We start from the raw sequence: 17306 nt of genomic DNA, 5'->3' as shown, positions 1-17306 counted from the left end.
GGCTAGAGAATTTGAGGAAATAAAGTTCACCTATCTAGGAAGGGAAGGAAACCATTTTGCTGATGCTTTGGCCACGCTAACTTCTATGATTAGAATAGACTTTGGGCACAAGGTGCGGCCGGTACACATTGATACCAGAAATAACCCAGCTCATTGTTGCTCAGTTGAAAGAGAAATAGATGGAAACCCTTGGTACTATGATATCAAGAATTTCATCCAAAACCAGAAATATCATATGGGGGCATCCAAAATCAATAAGAAGACTTTGAGGAGGTTGGTAATGGATTTCTATCTTGATGGGGAAACTTTGTATAAGAAATCATCTGACGGAACATTGTTGAGATTTGGATGCCGTGGAGGCAAAAGGTGGTAAAATTTTTTTAAAGAGATTTGATCTATCGATATGGTCCACTAGAAAATATTATAACTAATAATGCCCAGAACTTCAATAGCAAGATGATAATAGAACTCTGTGCTAAATGGAAAATCAAGCATTCCAATTCCTCGCTTTATAGGCCAAAGATGAATGGTTCGGTAGAAGCTGCTAAGGAAAATGTCAAAGAAGATTATTTCGAATATGGTAGTCACCTACAAGGATTGGCATGAGATGTTGCCATTTGCCCTTCATGCGTACCGCACCGCAATCCGAACTTCAACAGGAGCCACACCATACACTTTGGTATATGGAATGGAGGCGGTGATGCCTTTAGAAGTGGAAACCCCCTCATTAAGAGTATTGGTAGACTTTGAGTTTAGAAGAGGTGGGATGGGTAAAAGTTAGATATGAATAGTTGAATCTGATCAGTAAAAAGAGGATAGCTGCAATCTATCATCATCACGGATGACCAAATCATATGATAAGAAGGTCCGACCTCGAGGATTCCATGAAGGAGATTTTGTACTGAAGAAAATATAGCCTTTACTAGGAGAAGATCAGAGTAAATGGACGCCAAACAATAAGGGCCTTTACATGGTAAAGAAAGCGTTCTCGGGAGGAGCTTTATTGTTATCTAGAATGGATTGAGAAGATCTAGTTAGACATGTGAATGCTGACTCTATAAAGAAATACTATGCTTCCGGATCCATAAAATAAAGTTCGGCCATGAATTCTCTCTGTAAATAACCTTTTCTTCATAAAGCGCATGATCTCATAGCATTCAAAATCTTTTACTTAAAAAAAAACTGTTTTGACACATGACTAAGAAGATGACTCCATCCATTCTCAAAATTGGAGGGATCCCAAACCAAATTTAAACCTGATAGGTTTTGTACACCACACTAGGGGGCAAAAAGCGCACATAGGGGTCTATTAGTGAACCAAAGCCCAAAGGGGTATCATTATAGAATTGTTGAAACACCTTTTATAAGAGTTGCTTAAAACAAAATATGATGATTGCATTAAAAGTTTCAGTTTTCATGAATAAAACCAGATCCTTTGAGTTTTCCTCTGAAAATAATTTCTTAAAAAATGGAAAAAGACGATTAAAACATCTGCAAAAGTATAATAAAAGACTATTTAATGGAGCAAGAAAGGGCCCCACAAGGAACTAGAGATCTCTTCACCAAGCATAAGAAGGATAGGACATATAGCGCATGGAGCATATTCCAGTTCAAGAGGATAGGTCGGGCAAACAAATGGAAACAGGAGCTCGAAGAAGGCTACAACGAAAAGGGGGACCTAGGTTTCCAAAAATAGGTAAACAAAAACATGCATGCTATATTATCATAACACTAACCTGTCATGAAAGGTGTGACGAAAGCCAAATAGTTCCAAGTTTTGGGACTCGCTGAGATACGGAATCTCAGGTCAACGGAACTACGGAAAAGAATATGAATTGTGAACCAGCACTGCTTCATTCCTCGAGGTAAGATAATTTCTTTTGAAATTCAAAACGGGTAGGTCACCCATCATAATGAGACCATCATTTTTTCTGGGTAGGTCACCCATTAGAATGAGACCATTCTCCATCTTTTTTTTACCTGGGTAGGTCACCCATTATAATGAGGCCATTCTTCCCCCTGGGTAGGTCACCCATAAGAATGAGACCACTCTTCCCCCTTTCCACTTGGGTAGGTCACCCATCATAATGAGACCATTTTCTGGGTAGGTCACCCATTAGAATGAGACCATTCTCCATCTTTTCTTTTACCTGGGTAGGTCACCCATTATAATGAGGCCATTCTTCCCCCTGGGTAGGTCACCCATAAGAATGAGACCACTCTTCCCCCTTTCCACTTGGGTAGGTCACCCATCATAATGAGACCATTTTCTGGGTAGGTCACCCATTAGAATGAGACCATTCTCCATCTTTTCTTTTACCTGGGTAGGTCACCCATTATAATGAGGCCATTCTTCCCCCTGGGTAGGTCACCCATAAGAATGAGACCACTCTTCCCCCTTTCCACTTGGGTAGGTCACCCATCATAATGAGACCATTTTCTGGGTAGGTCACCCATCACAATGAGACCATTCTCCATTTTTTTACCTGGGTAGGTCACCCATTATAATGAGGCCATTCTTCCCCCTGGGTAGGTCACCCATAAGAATGAGACCACTCTTCCCCCTTTCCACTTGGGTAGGTCACCCATCATAATGAGACCATTTTTTCTGGGTAGGTCACCCATTAGAATGAGAGCATTCTCCATCTTTTTTTTTTACCTGGGTAGGTCACCCATTATAATGAGGCCATTCTTCCCCCTGGGTAGGTCACCCATAAGAATGAGACCACTCTTCCCCTTTTCCACTTGGGTAGGTCACCCATCATAATGAGACCATTTTTTCTGGGTAGGTCACCCATTAGAATGAGACCATTCTCCATCTTTTTTTTTACCTGGGTAGGTCACCCATTATAATGAGGCCATTCTTCCCCCTGGGTAGGTCACCCATAAGAATGAGACCACTCTTCCCCTTTTCCATTTGGGTAGGTCACCCATCATAATGAGACCATTTTTTGGGTAGGTCACCCATTAGAATGAGACCATTCTCCATCTTTTTTTTTTACCTGGGTAGGTCACCCATTATAATGAGGCCATTCTTCCCCCTGGGTAGGTCACCCATAAGAATGAGACCACTCTTCTTCTTTTCTACCTGGGTAGGTCACCCATCACAATGAGACCATTTTTTGGGTAGGTCACCCATTAGAATGAGACCATTCTCCATTTTTTTTTTACCTGGGTAGGTCACCCATTATAATGAGGCCATTCTTCCCTTGGGTAGGTCACCCATCACAATGAGACCATCTTGCATTTGGGTAGGTCACCCGTTATAATGAGACCATCTTTCATTTTGGGTAGGTCACCCGTCATAATAAAACTACACACACATTTTTGTATTTGTTCTAGTTAAAGGAGATCGCCAGATGGGATCTCAGGTTAACCCAACCACACACAGAGTTTAACTTTGGTTAAAGGAGATCGCTAGATGGGATCTTAGGTTAACCCAATCAAAAGGGCAGGTAGCCCATGAAAATAGACCAATTTTCTAAAAAAAAAGGGAAAAGAAAAGAAGTGAAGTCTTTGGATGAGTAGATCACTTAGCAAGCCAAAAAGACCTTTTATTTCTTTACAAGCTTACTATGCAAAACATTGAGGAGTTTTTGCTTCGTAAGCATTGTAAAGAGGGGGCATCTGTTGTTACTCATTTTCGGACACCACGTGCTAGAGACGGTGTATACTTTTTTTTAAATAGAGTATAGGAGTTTAGCTCATATTCGCCAGAAGATTGACAAAAGCACAGAAAGAAATATTTTGTGTTTTGAAACCTTGTTTGAGTTGTTTTCTGCTCTTTTTATCCTTCCCCTTTACTACCAAAATCATCAGGTTCTCTTAGGTTGATCAGGAGTCTTCATAATGCTAAATTCGTTCTTTTTTTTTATCTGGTCTTTAAGGTTGAATAAATCCCTCAGAATTTGCACTAAAAAATGGTTCTGCTGCTGTCGTAATTTTTTGTTCCAACTTAGGCTCTGATTCTGACCCAGTTTCGTCCGATATCTGACCATCCTAGGTATATTCTATAACTCATTACATGTTGAAAAATTGACGTACACCTTTATTAGGTCCTAGGGATCATTGTTCTTAGAGCAGATTCTCAGTCAGATTTGGATGCTCAGTATTGTCAGATCAAGAACCTTTTTGACCAACTAGATTACTACCAGTTTCTGTTATGTAAAAAGATTTTATCTCACTTCGACTCCTTCATCAAAATTGTAGTCCTAGACGTGTAGATAAATTTGGGCTTTTGAATCACTTGATTTCGATATCAGAGGCCTAAGATGTTCCCGTTTGAATATCTAACGTGAAGGCAGAGAATTCTGCCGCGAGAAGGATATTGACCCGAGTCTGCACTAAAGAAACTCTATTTTTGGCCTAGTTTTTGTGATTTTCGTTCTTAGTTCATACTCTCAGTCATATCAGGATTCTCGGCATTCGTCAGTTTTTGAGTTAGACCCGGAGATTCCTTTTGACCAACTAGATTACTGCCAGTTTCTGTTCTGTAAAAAGATTTTATCTCACTTCGACTTCTTCATCAAAGATTTAGTCCTAGACGCGTACATGAATTTGGGCTTTTGAATCACTTGATTTCGATATCAGAAGCTCAAGATATTCCCATTTGAATATCTAACGTGAGGGCAGAAAATTCTGCCGCGGGAAGGATATAGCCCAAGTTCGCGGGGCTGATTTGAAGGATTTTTTGGGACCAAGGACTGAATCGAAAATTGTTAAAATGAGGGATTGAAGTGAAGAAGGACATTGAAAGCTGGAGAGGGAGGCTGGATCATCATAAATGACAGGATTTTTACCTCACCGAATAAGGAAAATAGGACTTTGCAGCCGCACCCTCCATCTGATTTCTTTCCTTTTTTTTTCTCTGCTGTTTTCCTTTCTTATCACGCCTGATTTTTGGAGCTGAAGACCATGTTTTTGTTGCCTCATTTCAAAGGGAGCAGCTAGCCCTATGGAAGGAAAGAAAAGAGCCACACCATCCTCTAACTAGGAAAGAAATCACTGCTGATCACAAAATCAGAACCAAACATTATGGTTTCCTATTTCTGCTCACCCGAGAATACACCCTAGAGTTAATGTAATATTTGTTTCCTAAATCAAGCCGTGTATAGGCTATATAAAAGCCTCGGCTACTGACCTAAAGGAGGGGGAAAAAAGACAGGCAGAAAAAAACAGAACAAGAAAGGAGAGAACAGAGAAAAACGAGAAAAGAAAGACAAGAAGAAACGAGAGAGAGGCAGGGCAGAGAAAGCCATAAGAAGGATACTGTCGAAAGCAAGGAAAAAACAGAGAGGCAAGGGCGACAACCCCAACAGCACAACACGCCTTCATCGCCATCATCTTCGTCATCTCGAGAGAAAGCATCAGCAGAAGGAGAGAAAACGAACAGAGACCAAAACCGGCGTGGCCTATCTGTTTCGCTGTCCCGAGAAGCAGCAACCATTGGCTGAGCGCAGAAGCTTCAGCACCTGTCATCTTCGTCCGTCTCAGCGCCAGCTTTCAAGAAAAGGAAAGCAGAACAGAGAAGAAGGTAAAGAGAAGAGAAGAAAACAGGGAGAAGAAAGGAGAAAGAGGCAAGCAACACAGGAGAACGCCAGACGAACGCAGGCAACGGAGGACTGAAAAAAGGGCATCGCCAGCAGACCAGGTAAGCTGTCTTTTATTCCCAGCTTTTGCATGCATTCTGAGTTGCATTTGTTACTGTTCAAGTGAAATTTAATTCACTTGAACAGTAACCGGGCAAGGCATGTGTATTTTTTTTTTGTGTGTTTTTTTTTTTTTGTATTGTAAAAATAGAAATCTATGAAAAAGAGAGCACATTTTGATACCACGTTTTTGAGACCGTTTCAAAAGAAAAGGAGATTTATGATTTTCTGTCATATTTATTTTAAGGTCTGGTTTTTCTTTTGTATTGTAAAAATAAAAATCTCGTATTTAGAATACCCGGTTTTCGACGCAATGTGACAAATATACATATATACAAAAAATGTTTTTTTGTGTGTTGCATACGGCCAATACCCTAACATATTTTGAACATTTTTTATAAACAAAAAAATATTGGAAGTTTTGAAAATGTGTTTTCACATGGATTTCTTAAACACAACAAAAAAATTGTTTTCTTGCATCTATGGATTTTACAACATGTTTGTAAAACTCCAAAGGGTATTGGCCAATATTTCAAAAAAATATAAAAATCTTATTTTGGGGGGAATTCATCTATTATTCACCACTAATGTTTGGATAAAGAAATCCTTAAAGGACGAATATCCAAAATATTATTGGGAGTAATAAATCCGCACAAATCCTTGAAAGAAGCCTTGATTATAATCGAGGACATTTCAATTTTTTACTCCACGGTTTACAACACTAAGACAAAAAAAATAGGTTTTTAAAGCACCCCAGATTTCCAAATTTTTGTCCCTCCTCCTTGCGATTTACGAGTCGCAAACTCTTGAAAAACTAAGGGGAAAATGAGCTTTTAAAGCACATGGAACTTCCTTGGATTTCTATCCTAATAATTTTAGTTTGAATCAAAACCTAGAAAACTGATGGGATTAGAAAACACCAACACCATAGCAATTATAAGACAAACCAAACACCAAGCAGCTTACCTTAGGTAGGGCGTACTAGGGGTGCTAATACCTTCCCTTTACGCAACCAGTCCCTTGCCTTAGAATCTCTGAAAGACCAGTTAGGTTTCCTAGTGACCATAATACTAGGTGGCGACTCCCTTATTCACAACAAAACAAAAGACTCCGAAATCAACCGAGGATCGCCGCGACACCGCGCTCCGCTCGCGAGGGTGCGACAGTATGTATGCGGTAGTATATAACAGTAATTATAGGCAGGGAAAGAGCTATAATATTTGTTTTAATTTATTATACATGAGTTGTAAAAAAACCTGCATGATTTAGTTTTATTTAAGTAACTTACTACAAACATATAATGACCTTTGTATAAGGTAAAAGGTTTGGAGCAATACTAAATTGAGTCAAAGTACTGAAGTTAATTTCATCTTCTTAATGTATCCATCACTTTAATGTTGTTGGTCTTTATACCTATTAAATATAAACATACAAAGTATATAAAAAACATTAGCTAAAGCGAAGCATTATTTATATTTGATAAACTTTGAAATAAAATAAAAAATAATAAAGAATGATTCTTACATATTTATTTTAATTATATTCGTCGTTCTTTCGTAGAATAGAAATAATCGATTATCATATCAATTGTGAATTTTTTAGCAATTTCTTTTTCTATATAGACAATCAAATAATTTGCAAGAAAATCATTCTCCATCCGATTGCGAAGTCTTGTTTTAACAATCTTCATAGCTGAAAAGCTCATTCAGTAGTTGCTGTCGAAACAAGAAAAGTCAAAATAAGTCAAATCAACCTATCAACTAGTGGATAAATTGTTGATTTCTCTGTTTCAACCAATCCTTGATATAAATCAGCAATCAATGACATGTTCCTTATCTTTGGATGATTGGGTACATCAAGTTCATAATGCTGCAATTAAAGTCTCAAATGAAATTTTTCTTGGTCAAAAAAATCTTCAGGATAGAACTTGTCAACAAGTAACCATATATCTTCAACATTGAATAATTTATAGTCATTTCTAGGATCTAAAGCTATGCTCAACTTAAGAAGCTCGATCGCCTGCTCATTGAATCTATTATTTAGCTCTTGCAATTGTCGATCAATGATAGATGTAAATATATCAAATTGGTAGTGATGCTCAACTGTTTCTGATTTTTTTTATGACGAGATCGTCCACATTAGAAAAACAAGTATCCATATCAGGAACTTCAATGTCTTGATGTTTACAAAATGATGTCACTTCTTCTAAAAGAGTTTCCCAACCATCATCTTTTAACTTCTAAATTAATGTCTTTGTGGTAGTCACCAAATGCATAACACTTAAAATGTCTTGAGATTTTTATTGCAGGGCTTGGCAAAGCACATTAGTAATTCCCATAACATTCTTCATTATATGTAAGATGAATGCAAAATTAAATGACATTAGTAACTTAAATGAAAAAGTCGCATCACCACATTGAGAATAAGTAGATCTATCTAAAACAATGTTTTTAAGAACCAAGCAAGTTGTCCTATATATTTTTATCAAATTGCAAATTAATTTAAAGTGTGAACTGCATCTGCTATCTTCAGGTCATTGTATACCACCTACTTGATTAACTCATTTATTCGTTTCAATCTCACTAATATCAACTAAATGTTCAATTGTAGCTGCTTGAAAAACCTATAATTCATCATTACGCTGACAATAAGCACTAACAATGTTAATAATAAAAATCAAATTCTGAAAGAAAGTGTGAACATCATATATTTCTCTAGTTGGAGCAATAAGAACCAATTGTAATTGATGAGCTAAGCAATGTATATAATATGCATAAAGGCAATCATTAATGAATAAAGCTTGCAAACTATTTCACTTTCCACGTATATTACTAGCACCATCATACCCTTGGCCCCTAATATTTTGAACATCAAGATTGTGTGATGAGATAAAACAAAGGAAATCTCTTTCTTAATAGTTGAAGTAGTTGTATCTTTGACATGAACTATATCCAACTACTTGTTCATTGTATAAATCCACTTCTATCAATAAACCTAATAATAAGGGCCATTTGCTTTCTTCTAGATTCATCTCGAGCTTCATTAATAATTAAACAAAATCTTGCATCACCAATCTCATAACGAATTGAAGACTGAACATTTCTAGTAAAGACATGCAAAATTTCTTTTTGAATTTGATGTGAGATGTATTTAGCATTTTGTGGAGCATTACCCAAAACAAGAGCACCTACTTGTTCATTGTATGATGCTAAAAGTTCCATCATTTCAAGAAAATTACCTCGGTTTTTTTATCATGCCCTCTAAAAGTACATGCTTGAAATGCGAGCCAACAAACAATATTTATTGAAGCTTTAATATGCAATCGATTATTTAGAATTTCTTGAGTAGTTTGCCTGTTAACTACCTTTTTAATATGACATGACTGATTTTTAAAATTTTTCAAGCACTTGGTAGCAAATCTATGAGCTGAATTTGGACTTTTTTTCATATGAGTAAAAAAATAACACCAATTGTCATGTACCTTATGGTTGGTTCTTTGTTTCCTTTTTTCCCTTCTTTTTATTGGATCATCTATTATTCAACATATCAATTTGTTTATTTGGATGTATGTTGTGCCATGTAATTTCTGTGTTTTGTTTTTAATCCTTTATTTCATTGGTGCAGCATGAAACTGAGCTCCTTGAAGACAGCTTGGTTGTTCCTAGATTCCCTCTCTCTTCCAAGTTCGCTTCAAGTGAAGATGAATTTGTTGATTCAGATGACCATGCAAACAGCCGTCCGCGTAGCAGATCTGCACTTCAAAATCCACCTGTGACGGACTCCAATCCGCTGGCAGCTCCAGCTGTAACCGTGAAGCAAGAGTTTAGACGGCGGCATACACCACTTGGATGGCTCAATAAAATGGTAAAGGGATGGATTCTTTAGTGAATCACCTGAGTTTTCTGTACTAATCAATAAGTTGGTGATTTGATGATGATAAATTGCGCTTCCATCTGTCCTTTCTTGAATATGAAATATGCTGTTAAATTCTTTTATTTTATGGATAAACACAGGACCCTCTTGAGCCAGTTCTTTTGTTCACAAAGCCTCTGGTTCCAGAAAAGTTGGCAGCTGCAGGCATTGTACCACCAGCAGATTCGTCAATGAAGAACGATACATCAATGCCACCATATAGATTTCATGGAAGAATTGGCCGGGGTGGGCGTATTGTATTTGATAGATGGAACCCAATTGATCTTGGTAACTCTTTTTATATACCGCCAAGACCGAGGCCTTCAACATGCAATTGAAATGTTTACTTGCTTCTTTTTTTTTTGATAGTAAACGAGTGAATTATATATTAAACAGCCCCATTAAGTAGGCGGAACTGAATGAAACATAAATACAATGGGAATATAAAAGAGAAGAGAAGAGCAAAGCGACGAGGGACCTAATTAATTAGTCCAGTTCATAATACATTCTGGATTTCTAAAAAGATCTGAGCCTGTGTAGCTGAAATTTCTAACTAAAGACTTCAACTAGAAGGCCAAACGGTGAAAGGTGAGATCAAAAATCATATCCCAATCCGGAGCCTTGGATTCGAAGATTAGGCGGTTGCGCGCTATCCAAATTGACCAGTACAGACCTTTGCAGAGGAGGTTAATAGCACGTCGCTGAAAATTTCCATTAATCAAACCGGACCATTCCTGTAGATTTTGATATGGGTCTTTGTGTAGACAACCTGAACACCCAAACCAGTTCAAGAAACGACCCCAAAGAGACCATGTTATAGGACACCAATGGAAGAGATGATTAATTGTCTCAATTTCCTTGCAGCAGAATGGGCAGTGAGATTCCTCATATTTAATGATTCTCCTCTCAGCTAAATAACTCCGTGTACTCAAACTGCCATGAAGAAGAAGCCAAATGAACACATCTACTTTTGGAGGGGCATAACTATTCCATAATAGAACAAGGGAGTGATTATTTTCAGTTGCCGGTAGACTATAAAAAAGAACGCAACCTGATTTAGTTGAGTACATGCCAGAGCTGTGAAATTTCCATAACTTGCGGTCTGCACCATCTGAGAAAATGAGACCACGTTGCACCTCTAAGATCAAGCTCTCCCTCATGCAGTTTTCACGAGGCCGGAGTGGTCTTCTCCAGGATAGGTTGAAAGATGTATCTGTCAAATCACATATATCTGCAAGGCTGGATTTTTGCTGTAGGGAGAGGTTATACAGTTTGGGGAATAAGAGTTGGAGAGTGGTTATAGAGCCAAGCCAAGAGTCAGTCTAAAACCGGATGTTCCTCCCATCACCCACCTTGAACCCGATATTTGCATGTAAAAGATTGGCTCTGTTTTGTGTTGAGAAGATCGCCGAAACAATGCCATGCCAAGTTGGAGATAAAGAACCTGTAAACTCAGGATACCGTTAATAAAGTGAGGTCGGTATTTTAGAAGAATATGTTCTTGCCAGCCTCCTACCACTCCATTATCCAGATTCCAAAGCCATTTAAATAGCAGAGCCAAATTTTTGTTGTTGATGGATCCTAGCCCGAGACCACCAAAAGATTTACTCTTTATTACCTTGTGCCAGGCCACCTTAAAAATGTCATGAGATGATGAGGTTTCTTTCCAGAGAAAAGACCGGGTTAGAGAAGAGATGACTTTAATAATACCCTTTGGCATAGCAAAAACTGACATGTAGAAGAAAGGAAGAGAGCTTAAGACTGATTTAATTAGACATAACCTTCCCGCCATGCTCAAAAAATTCCCTTTCCATGTGCTTAGCTTTGCTCTGATAGTGGACAACACTGGTTTCCAAGTAGAGAGTCTGCTGGGATTGGCTCCAAGAGGTAGTCCAAGGTACCTGACCGGGAAAGTATCACTACGACAGAAAACTGACTTCGCCAAGCTAGAGGTGTAGTCGTTGTCCAAGTTGATTCCTATTAGAGAGCTTTTATAGAAATTAACTTTCAATCCGGAAATGATCTCAAACCAACAAAGTATCCTCTTAGCATGTAGAAGAGAGGGAAAACCATTTGGCAGGAAAATCAGAGAGTCATCGGCATATTGCAAATGAGTTATGTAATGTCCTGGAGCAGTCTCTAAGCCTTTGAAATAACCTGAAGCTGATGCCCTATTGAATAAAACTGTCAATCCCTGAACTGCGATGTCAAATAGGAAAGGAGAGAGAGGGTCCCCTTGCCTGAGACCCCTCTCCAGACTAAATTCTCTACTGGGTGAACCGTTTATCAAGATGGCTAATTTAGAAGTGGATAAGCATTCAAAGATCAACTTCCTCCGGTGTGGGCCAAAACCCATGTATCCCATGCTTGTGTCAATATGTTCCCACAAAATTGAGTCAAAGGCTTTATGGAAATCTACCTTCAGTAAGAGGCCATGCTCCTTCTTGCTGCGCACACCATGGACAACCTCATTTGCTATCATGAAACCATCTAAAATCTGACGCCCAGCAATGAATGCAGACTGGTTAACACTGATTACATCTGTCAAGACACTTCTAAGCCTAGTGGATAATAGTTTTGCCACTATTTTATATAACCCGTGAATCAAGCTTATCGGACGAAAATGTGAGAATATGCTCGGCCCCTTTGATTTTGGAATCAGAGTTACAAAAGAAGAGCTGATACCCTTTGGAAGTTTACCGGTTCTGAAAAAACTTTTAACCAACATAAAAACTTCTGAGCTGATGATATTCCATACCTTTTTATAGAAGGAGAAGGTGAAACCATCGGGGCCAGGGGCTTTAGAACCATCACAGTCCCACACAGCTTGCTTAACTTCTTCCATTGAAGGTGGTCTTTCTAGCCAAATAGACTTTGCTTCTGAAATTTTGGAGAACCCCGAGCCTCCCATTTCAATTCTTTTACACGTTGGTTTCCGAAACAAGGATGAGAAGAAGTTGACAGCGCCTTCTTTTATATCATTTGGGGAGATTAGGTGACTACCATTATGATCAATCTTACTAATGTAGTTGCGGCCTTTCCTTAAACTTGCTGATATGTGAAAAAAACGAGTGTTCTTATCCCCCATTTTACACCAGTTTTGACGAGATTTTTGTCTCCAAATATCTTCAACCCTTCTGTTAACCTCCCATAAATCAGAGTTCAACCCCTGGAGCTTTGTTTTTTCGGTCTCAGACAAGGGACACACTTCTCTTTTGTTTTCAAGTGTTGTAATGGAGTTCTGGATGTCTGCAAGTTTTAGATTCTGATCCCCGAAAGTGGATTTATTCCATTGTCTCAGCTTTTTTCCCATGATCCCCAGCTTCTTAATCAGACTATACTCACCTGGAAACTCCTTACAACTATCAGACCAGAGGGCCTCAAAATCTATTAAGAAAGAAGGGTGCGACAGCCAGCAGTTTATGAAACGAAACGGCTTCCACCCCCAGTCTACCTCAGGGCTTTGGAGGAGCAACTGACAATGATCTGACATCCCTTTAGGGTAGCGGCAAAGAGATAGAGACGGGAACTACAGTTGAAATTCCGGGGAAGCAAAAGCTCTGTCAATGCGACTCATAGACCCGCCCCTAAACCAAGTGAACCGGTGCCCCTGCATATTGTATTCAACCAGTTCACAGTCGGATATGAATCTGCGGAATGAAGTTTAACCTGATAGATTGAGGTTAGCACTACTTCTCTCATTAGGGAGTAGAGTTTCGTTGAAATCGCTTATGACCACCAGTGGTAGTTCAAAAGCAAACTTAAGAGTGGTGATTTCTTCCCATAGATCAGCACGTTCTTTCACTGAAGATGCAGCGTAGACACCAACTATCATACAATTAAAAGAAGAGGGAATATGCATCCCATATAGGCTGATCCACTGCCCCCCAAATTCTATAGAGTTAACTTCAAAAACAGAGTTATCCCACATTGCTATAATCTCTCCTGATTTCCCTACAGATTCTAGAGAAGTCCATTTGACAGTTGCAATATTCCACAAATTTCTAATGAAGGAGTCACAACAATTATTTTTCTTGGTTTCTAAAAGGAAGCAGATACCAACATTATTTTTTATAAGCCTATTCCGGATGGAATTTCGTTTGTGTGGCATACCTAAACCATAGCTGTTCCAAGCAAAGATATTCATAACGAGAACAAAAACCAAGGCAGACTAGACTTAGCGGGGTAGAAAACTTACAACTGATTAACTGATGTCCACTCCTCTACTTCTCTGTCAATATTTCTCATTATTCCTTCTTCGTACCGTTTTAGTTCTTGCGAGTTTCCCAAACCTAGAGCCACAGCATCTTGTATCATTTGTTGAGTCTCCTTTTCACTGTCAAACCCCATTGTCAGGATGCTTCATACAGGTGATTTGAAACCGAATATTTCCTTGTTGGATTCCTGAGTTTAAGGAGTCTGAAGAATCACAATCCTCCATAATGTTAGCAACACTACCATTGGCTTGCAGCAACTTCAGTTTTCTTATTTTATGGCTATTCCTGCTTGCGTTTTCATTGGTCGCGTCTGCAGAGGTTTGTGGGCTGCTTTGAGGGTTCAATAGGGGTGGTAGATGGAGATGCTTGCCATTGGTTTCATCATCCATGGAGGCGTAGTTATGGTTCTTTCCAACGCCGGATGACTCGATAACAGGGGATGATATGGTGTCTTGTAGAGGTGTGTTATTTTGGGTGCTGGTTACCTTCATTGCAAGAAGGTTGGGTGCTCCATCAGAAATATGAGCTGCAAACGATCTAACTTTCATCACATTCTTCCTTTTGCTGAATGAAGATTTAGGTGCAAGCCCTCTGGATTTTCTAAGCTTTGTATCTTTTATTTTTCCTTCCAACTCCATTTCCACTATTTCTTGTGGTTCCGCCAGGTCACGTATGATTGCAGAGAAAGATTGTTGTTGTGTATTCTGGCTCTGATTTTGGGCTAGTATCATGTGTCTCGTTAGTTTTGGGGTAGGCCTTATAACCTGGGTTGAGGAGGCTTTAGTTTGTGCTTGTTTTTTATCGAGGCCCACTCTTGAAAAGGGTACTGCTGAGTCATCTGGGTTGCTGTAGTTGGTTTCTGCCACTTGTATATTTTCCTTAATGGTGTCATAGCATGGCTCTATAGAGGAAGATTGATAAGAGGCGGTGTGCATTTGCTGGTTTTTTGTCTGTAGCTTGTGTGTTTCCTTAGTTTCAGGAAAAAGGCAGAAGGTTTTGTATGTTGTGTCAGATTGGTCTAGGTTGCTGGGTAATTCAGTGTACCTTGTGCAGAGAATGAGAGAGGGGTCATTTTGCATGTCCTTGTCCTGTTGCACTGGTGAGGTCCAGTCAGCTTCTGGTTCATTTATACTGGCCGGCAAAAACTCTTCTGGAGGTATAAATTTACTGCATGTCTCTTCATTTGATTCTTCAGTGCCTGATGTATCCATTGAGTATTTAATTGTGGCAAACAGGGGGCTAAAACCTGGCTTCATTTCCTTGACTGATATATCAAATTCCTCTCCGTCTAGAATCAGTGAAAGCTGCTTGTTTAAAGTCGTGAAAGAGGTTGTGCTCAGAAGTACCTTGACTCCCATAAGTGAACCTTGACTCACACTTGTAATGTCGTAACCAATCATCTTACCTACATCTTCTACCATGAATTCAATACATCTGCGATTCCATCCAATCAGAGGAAGTCCTATAATAGACACCCAAGCAAATCTGTCTACTGCTTTTACTTCCCTCTTCCATGGTTTGATACTAGAGAAGTAGTTTGCCAAAGCAGAGCAACTGTTTATTAATTTTTTCTCCATGGTCTCTTTGTCTGTAAAGGTGATAACTGCTTGGCTTGCTCCCAGGAAGCGAAATCCAATTGCCTTCTTAACAGTTTTCAAAACCATATGCTCCAGATGTGTATACTCCACTTCTGTGGCTATAGAATCGACTAAACTTCTAAATAGTCATTCCTTGTCATCCTGTGTAGACTCATACACCACAGTCTTCTTTGATGGTTGTTGGATTAAAAGAGCTTCAACAAAGGTCCTGTTGTCTCTGAGGGCTAGTTTGGGCAAGATTTTGGTTTCTGGCTTTGTGGTGAGGGTTGTCTTTTCCCTGGAATTTGTAGGTGTTTGGAATCTTGCTAAGTTTGCACGAATTTTGAAAGAGTCAAACCATATAAGATTCAATCCAAGATGGAAAACGTTCAAAATTGGTGACCAGACTAATTTTTGAAAAAGCTTTTTTGAGATCTTGGTAATCAATCCAAGATGGCAAACGTTCAAAATAAAACTTAGTAAGAACAGAGGGAGTAGGAGTTGTGTTAGGTAAGTGTTTGTTGTTTTGACTGTTGTTTGTGTAACACATAGGTTGCAGAAAGTTCATGGTGGCAGGATGAAGAGGGGGTGTTGTGTATGTTTAAGAGGGACATTGATAGGTATTTGTGGGGTTGGATTGTAAGAGGGAGGTTTGAAAGAGGTTGCTAAGACCTGGGTTGCAGGGGAGGGGATGATAGACAAAAGGGAAAGTGTTTTGGATGGGAGCATCGTTGCAGGGGAGAGGATGATAGACAGATGTGACTACAGCAGCTTCAAAAAAACTCGGAATAGTGCTGGAATTTCTGGCTGTCGCTGGTAATTTGAAAAATGAGGGGATCGGATAGATCTCCTCCTTGCTGCTTTTTCTGTGTCAGCTGTGTCACCGATGGAGACCTTTATGCATCTTGAGGAAACGAGGAGGGAGAAGACATCGTCCGGCCAGAGCTAACCGGTCTTCACCATTTGCTTTGTGTGCTGCAGCCCGGTTTCATTCTTCATGGTCAGTACTATGCATGAGCTCCGCTCTGCATCCAAGCAATAGCTCCGGTGGAGGAAAGGGGAGAGATCGGCTGTCTCTTGATGATCTGGCTACAGTTCTCTGTCCTATTCTCTGTCCTCTTGGGCGATGAAAGATCTCTTCAGATCTGCAGCGAGAGGATCTGATCTGCTTTTTTCCTTTGGTCTCACTTTCTTCTTCTCCTTTACAAGTGGCTGGCGGCTGTGTTGGGTCCAAGATGAAGGTGAGGGTGGCTGGTTGGTTTGGTGGTCGGTGGAGCCCGATCTGTAGGGAGAAGAAAGCAGAACAGCCCCTGCCCTTCGTGGCTTTTTCTTCTCCCCGGTTCTGGGTCTCCTCTTCTCTCAGTTTTCCCTGAAGAAGAATGCCATCCTTCCTCTGTGATTCTTCATCTGTGTGTGTATTTTCCTGGGGTGGTTGATCTGGCGGTTGTTGCTGGTTTTGGTATTGAATCTTTTTGCTGGTTTTGGTAAATTATGTTCCAAAAGAGAGAGAGGATGGGTTTGATTGACTGGTGTGGTTGAAAGAGCGGGAAGATTGGGATCGGTTTTGAGAAGGTGGGATGGAAGATCACCGCTTGTTGATTTCTTTAATGTTTACTTGCTTTAAATCCCACGTCCAGCTGTGACTGGTGAACCCACTGGGAAGAGATCCATTTGATGTATTAATTGTAATGATACAGTGGAACGGAGGGAAGCTGCAGGAATGGTGAATATAGCAATGAGCCTATTTGCCAGTATTTTAGGCTGTGGCTGGAAGTCACACTTACGATGTATCATCGTTATTTTTCTGCATTGTTAGATAAAAGATCACGTCTCTCTTTTTCTCCCATCATTCCCTCCCTACATGCATGCATGTGCGCGCGCGCTCGCTCGCTCGCGGGCGTGCTGTTTAGAAAGTGCTTCATTGTGGTGAAAATTGTGAAGAATCAATCAAC

At 39.6% G+C, this 17306-nt stretch overlaps 1 protein-coding gene across 1 annotated transcript; it reads left to right on the top strand.

Moving 5' to 3' along the window:
• Window positions 1-577: 577 nt before the first annotated feature.
• On the top strand, window positions 578-9913 carry LOC133682939 (uncharacterized). The gene is made up of 4 exons (XM_062106467.1): window positions 578-770; window positions 5460-5650; window positions 9273-9512; window positions 9662-9913. The coding sequence occupies exons 1-4, from the start codon at window positions 578-580 to the stop codon at window positions 9896-9898; spliced, it is 861 nt and encodes a 286-aa protein (XP_061962451.1). The 3' UTR covers window positions 9899-9913.
• Window positions 9914-17306: the final 7393 nt, after the last annotated feature.

This window comes from Populus nigra, chromosome 2 (assembly GCF_951802175.1).
Source record: "Populus nigra chromosome 2, ddPopNigr1.1, whole genome shotgun sequence".
Classification (NCBI taxonomy): Eukaryota; Viridiplantae; Streptophyta; class Magnoliopsida; order Malpighiales; family Salicaceae; genus Populus; species Populus nigra.
Note: the sequence above shows the minus strand (reverse complement) of the source record. Positions and strands in the feature narration are given on the sequence as shown.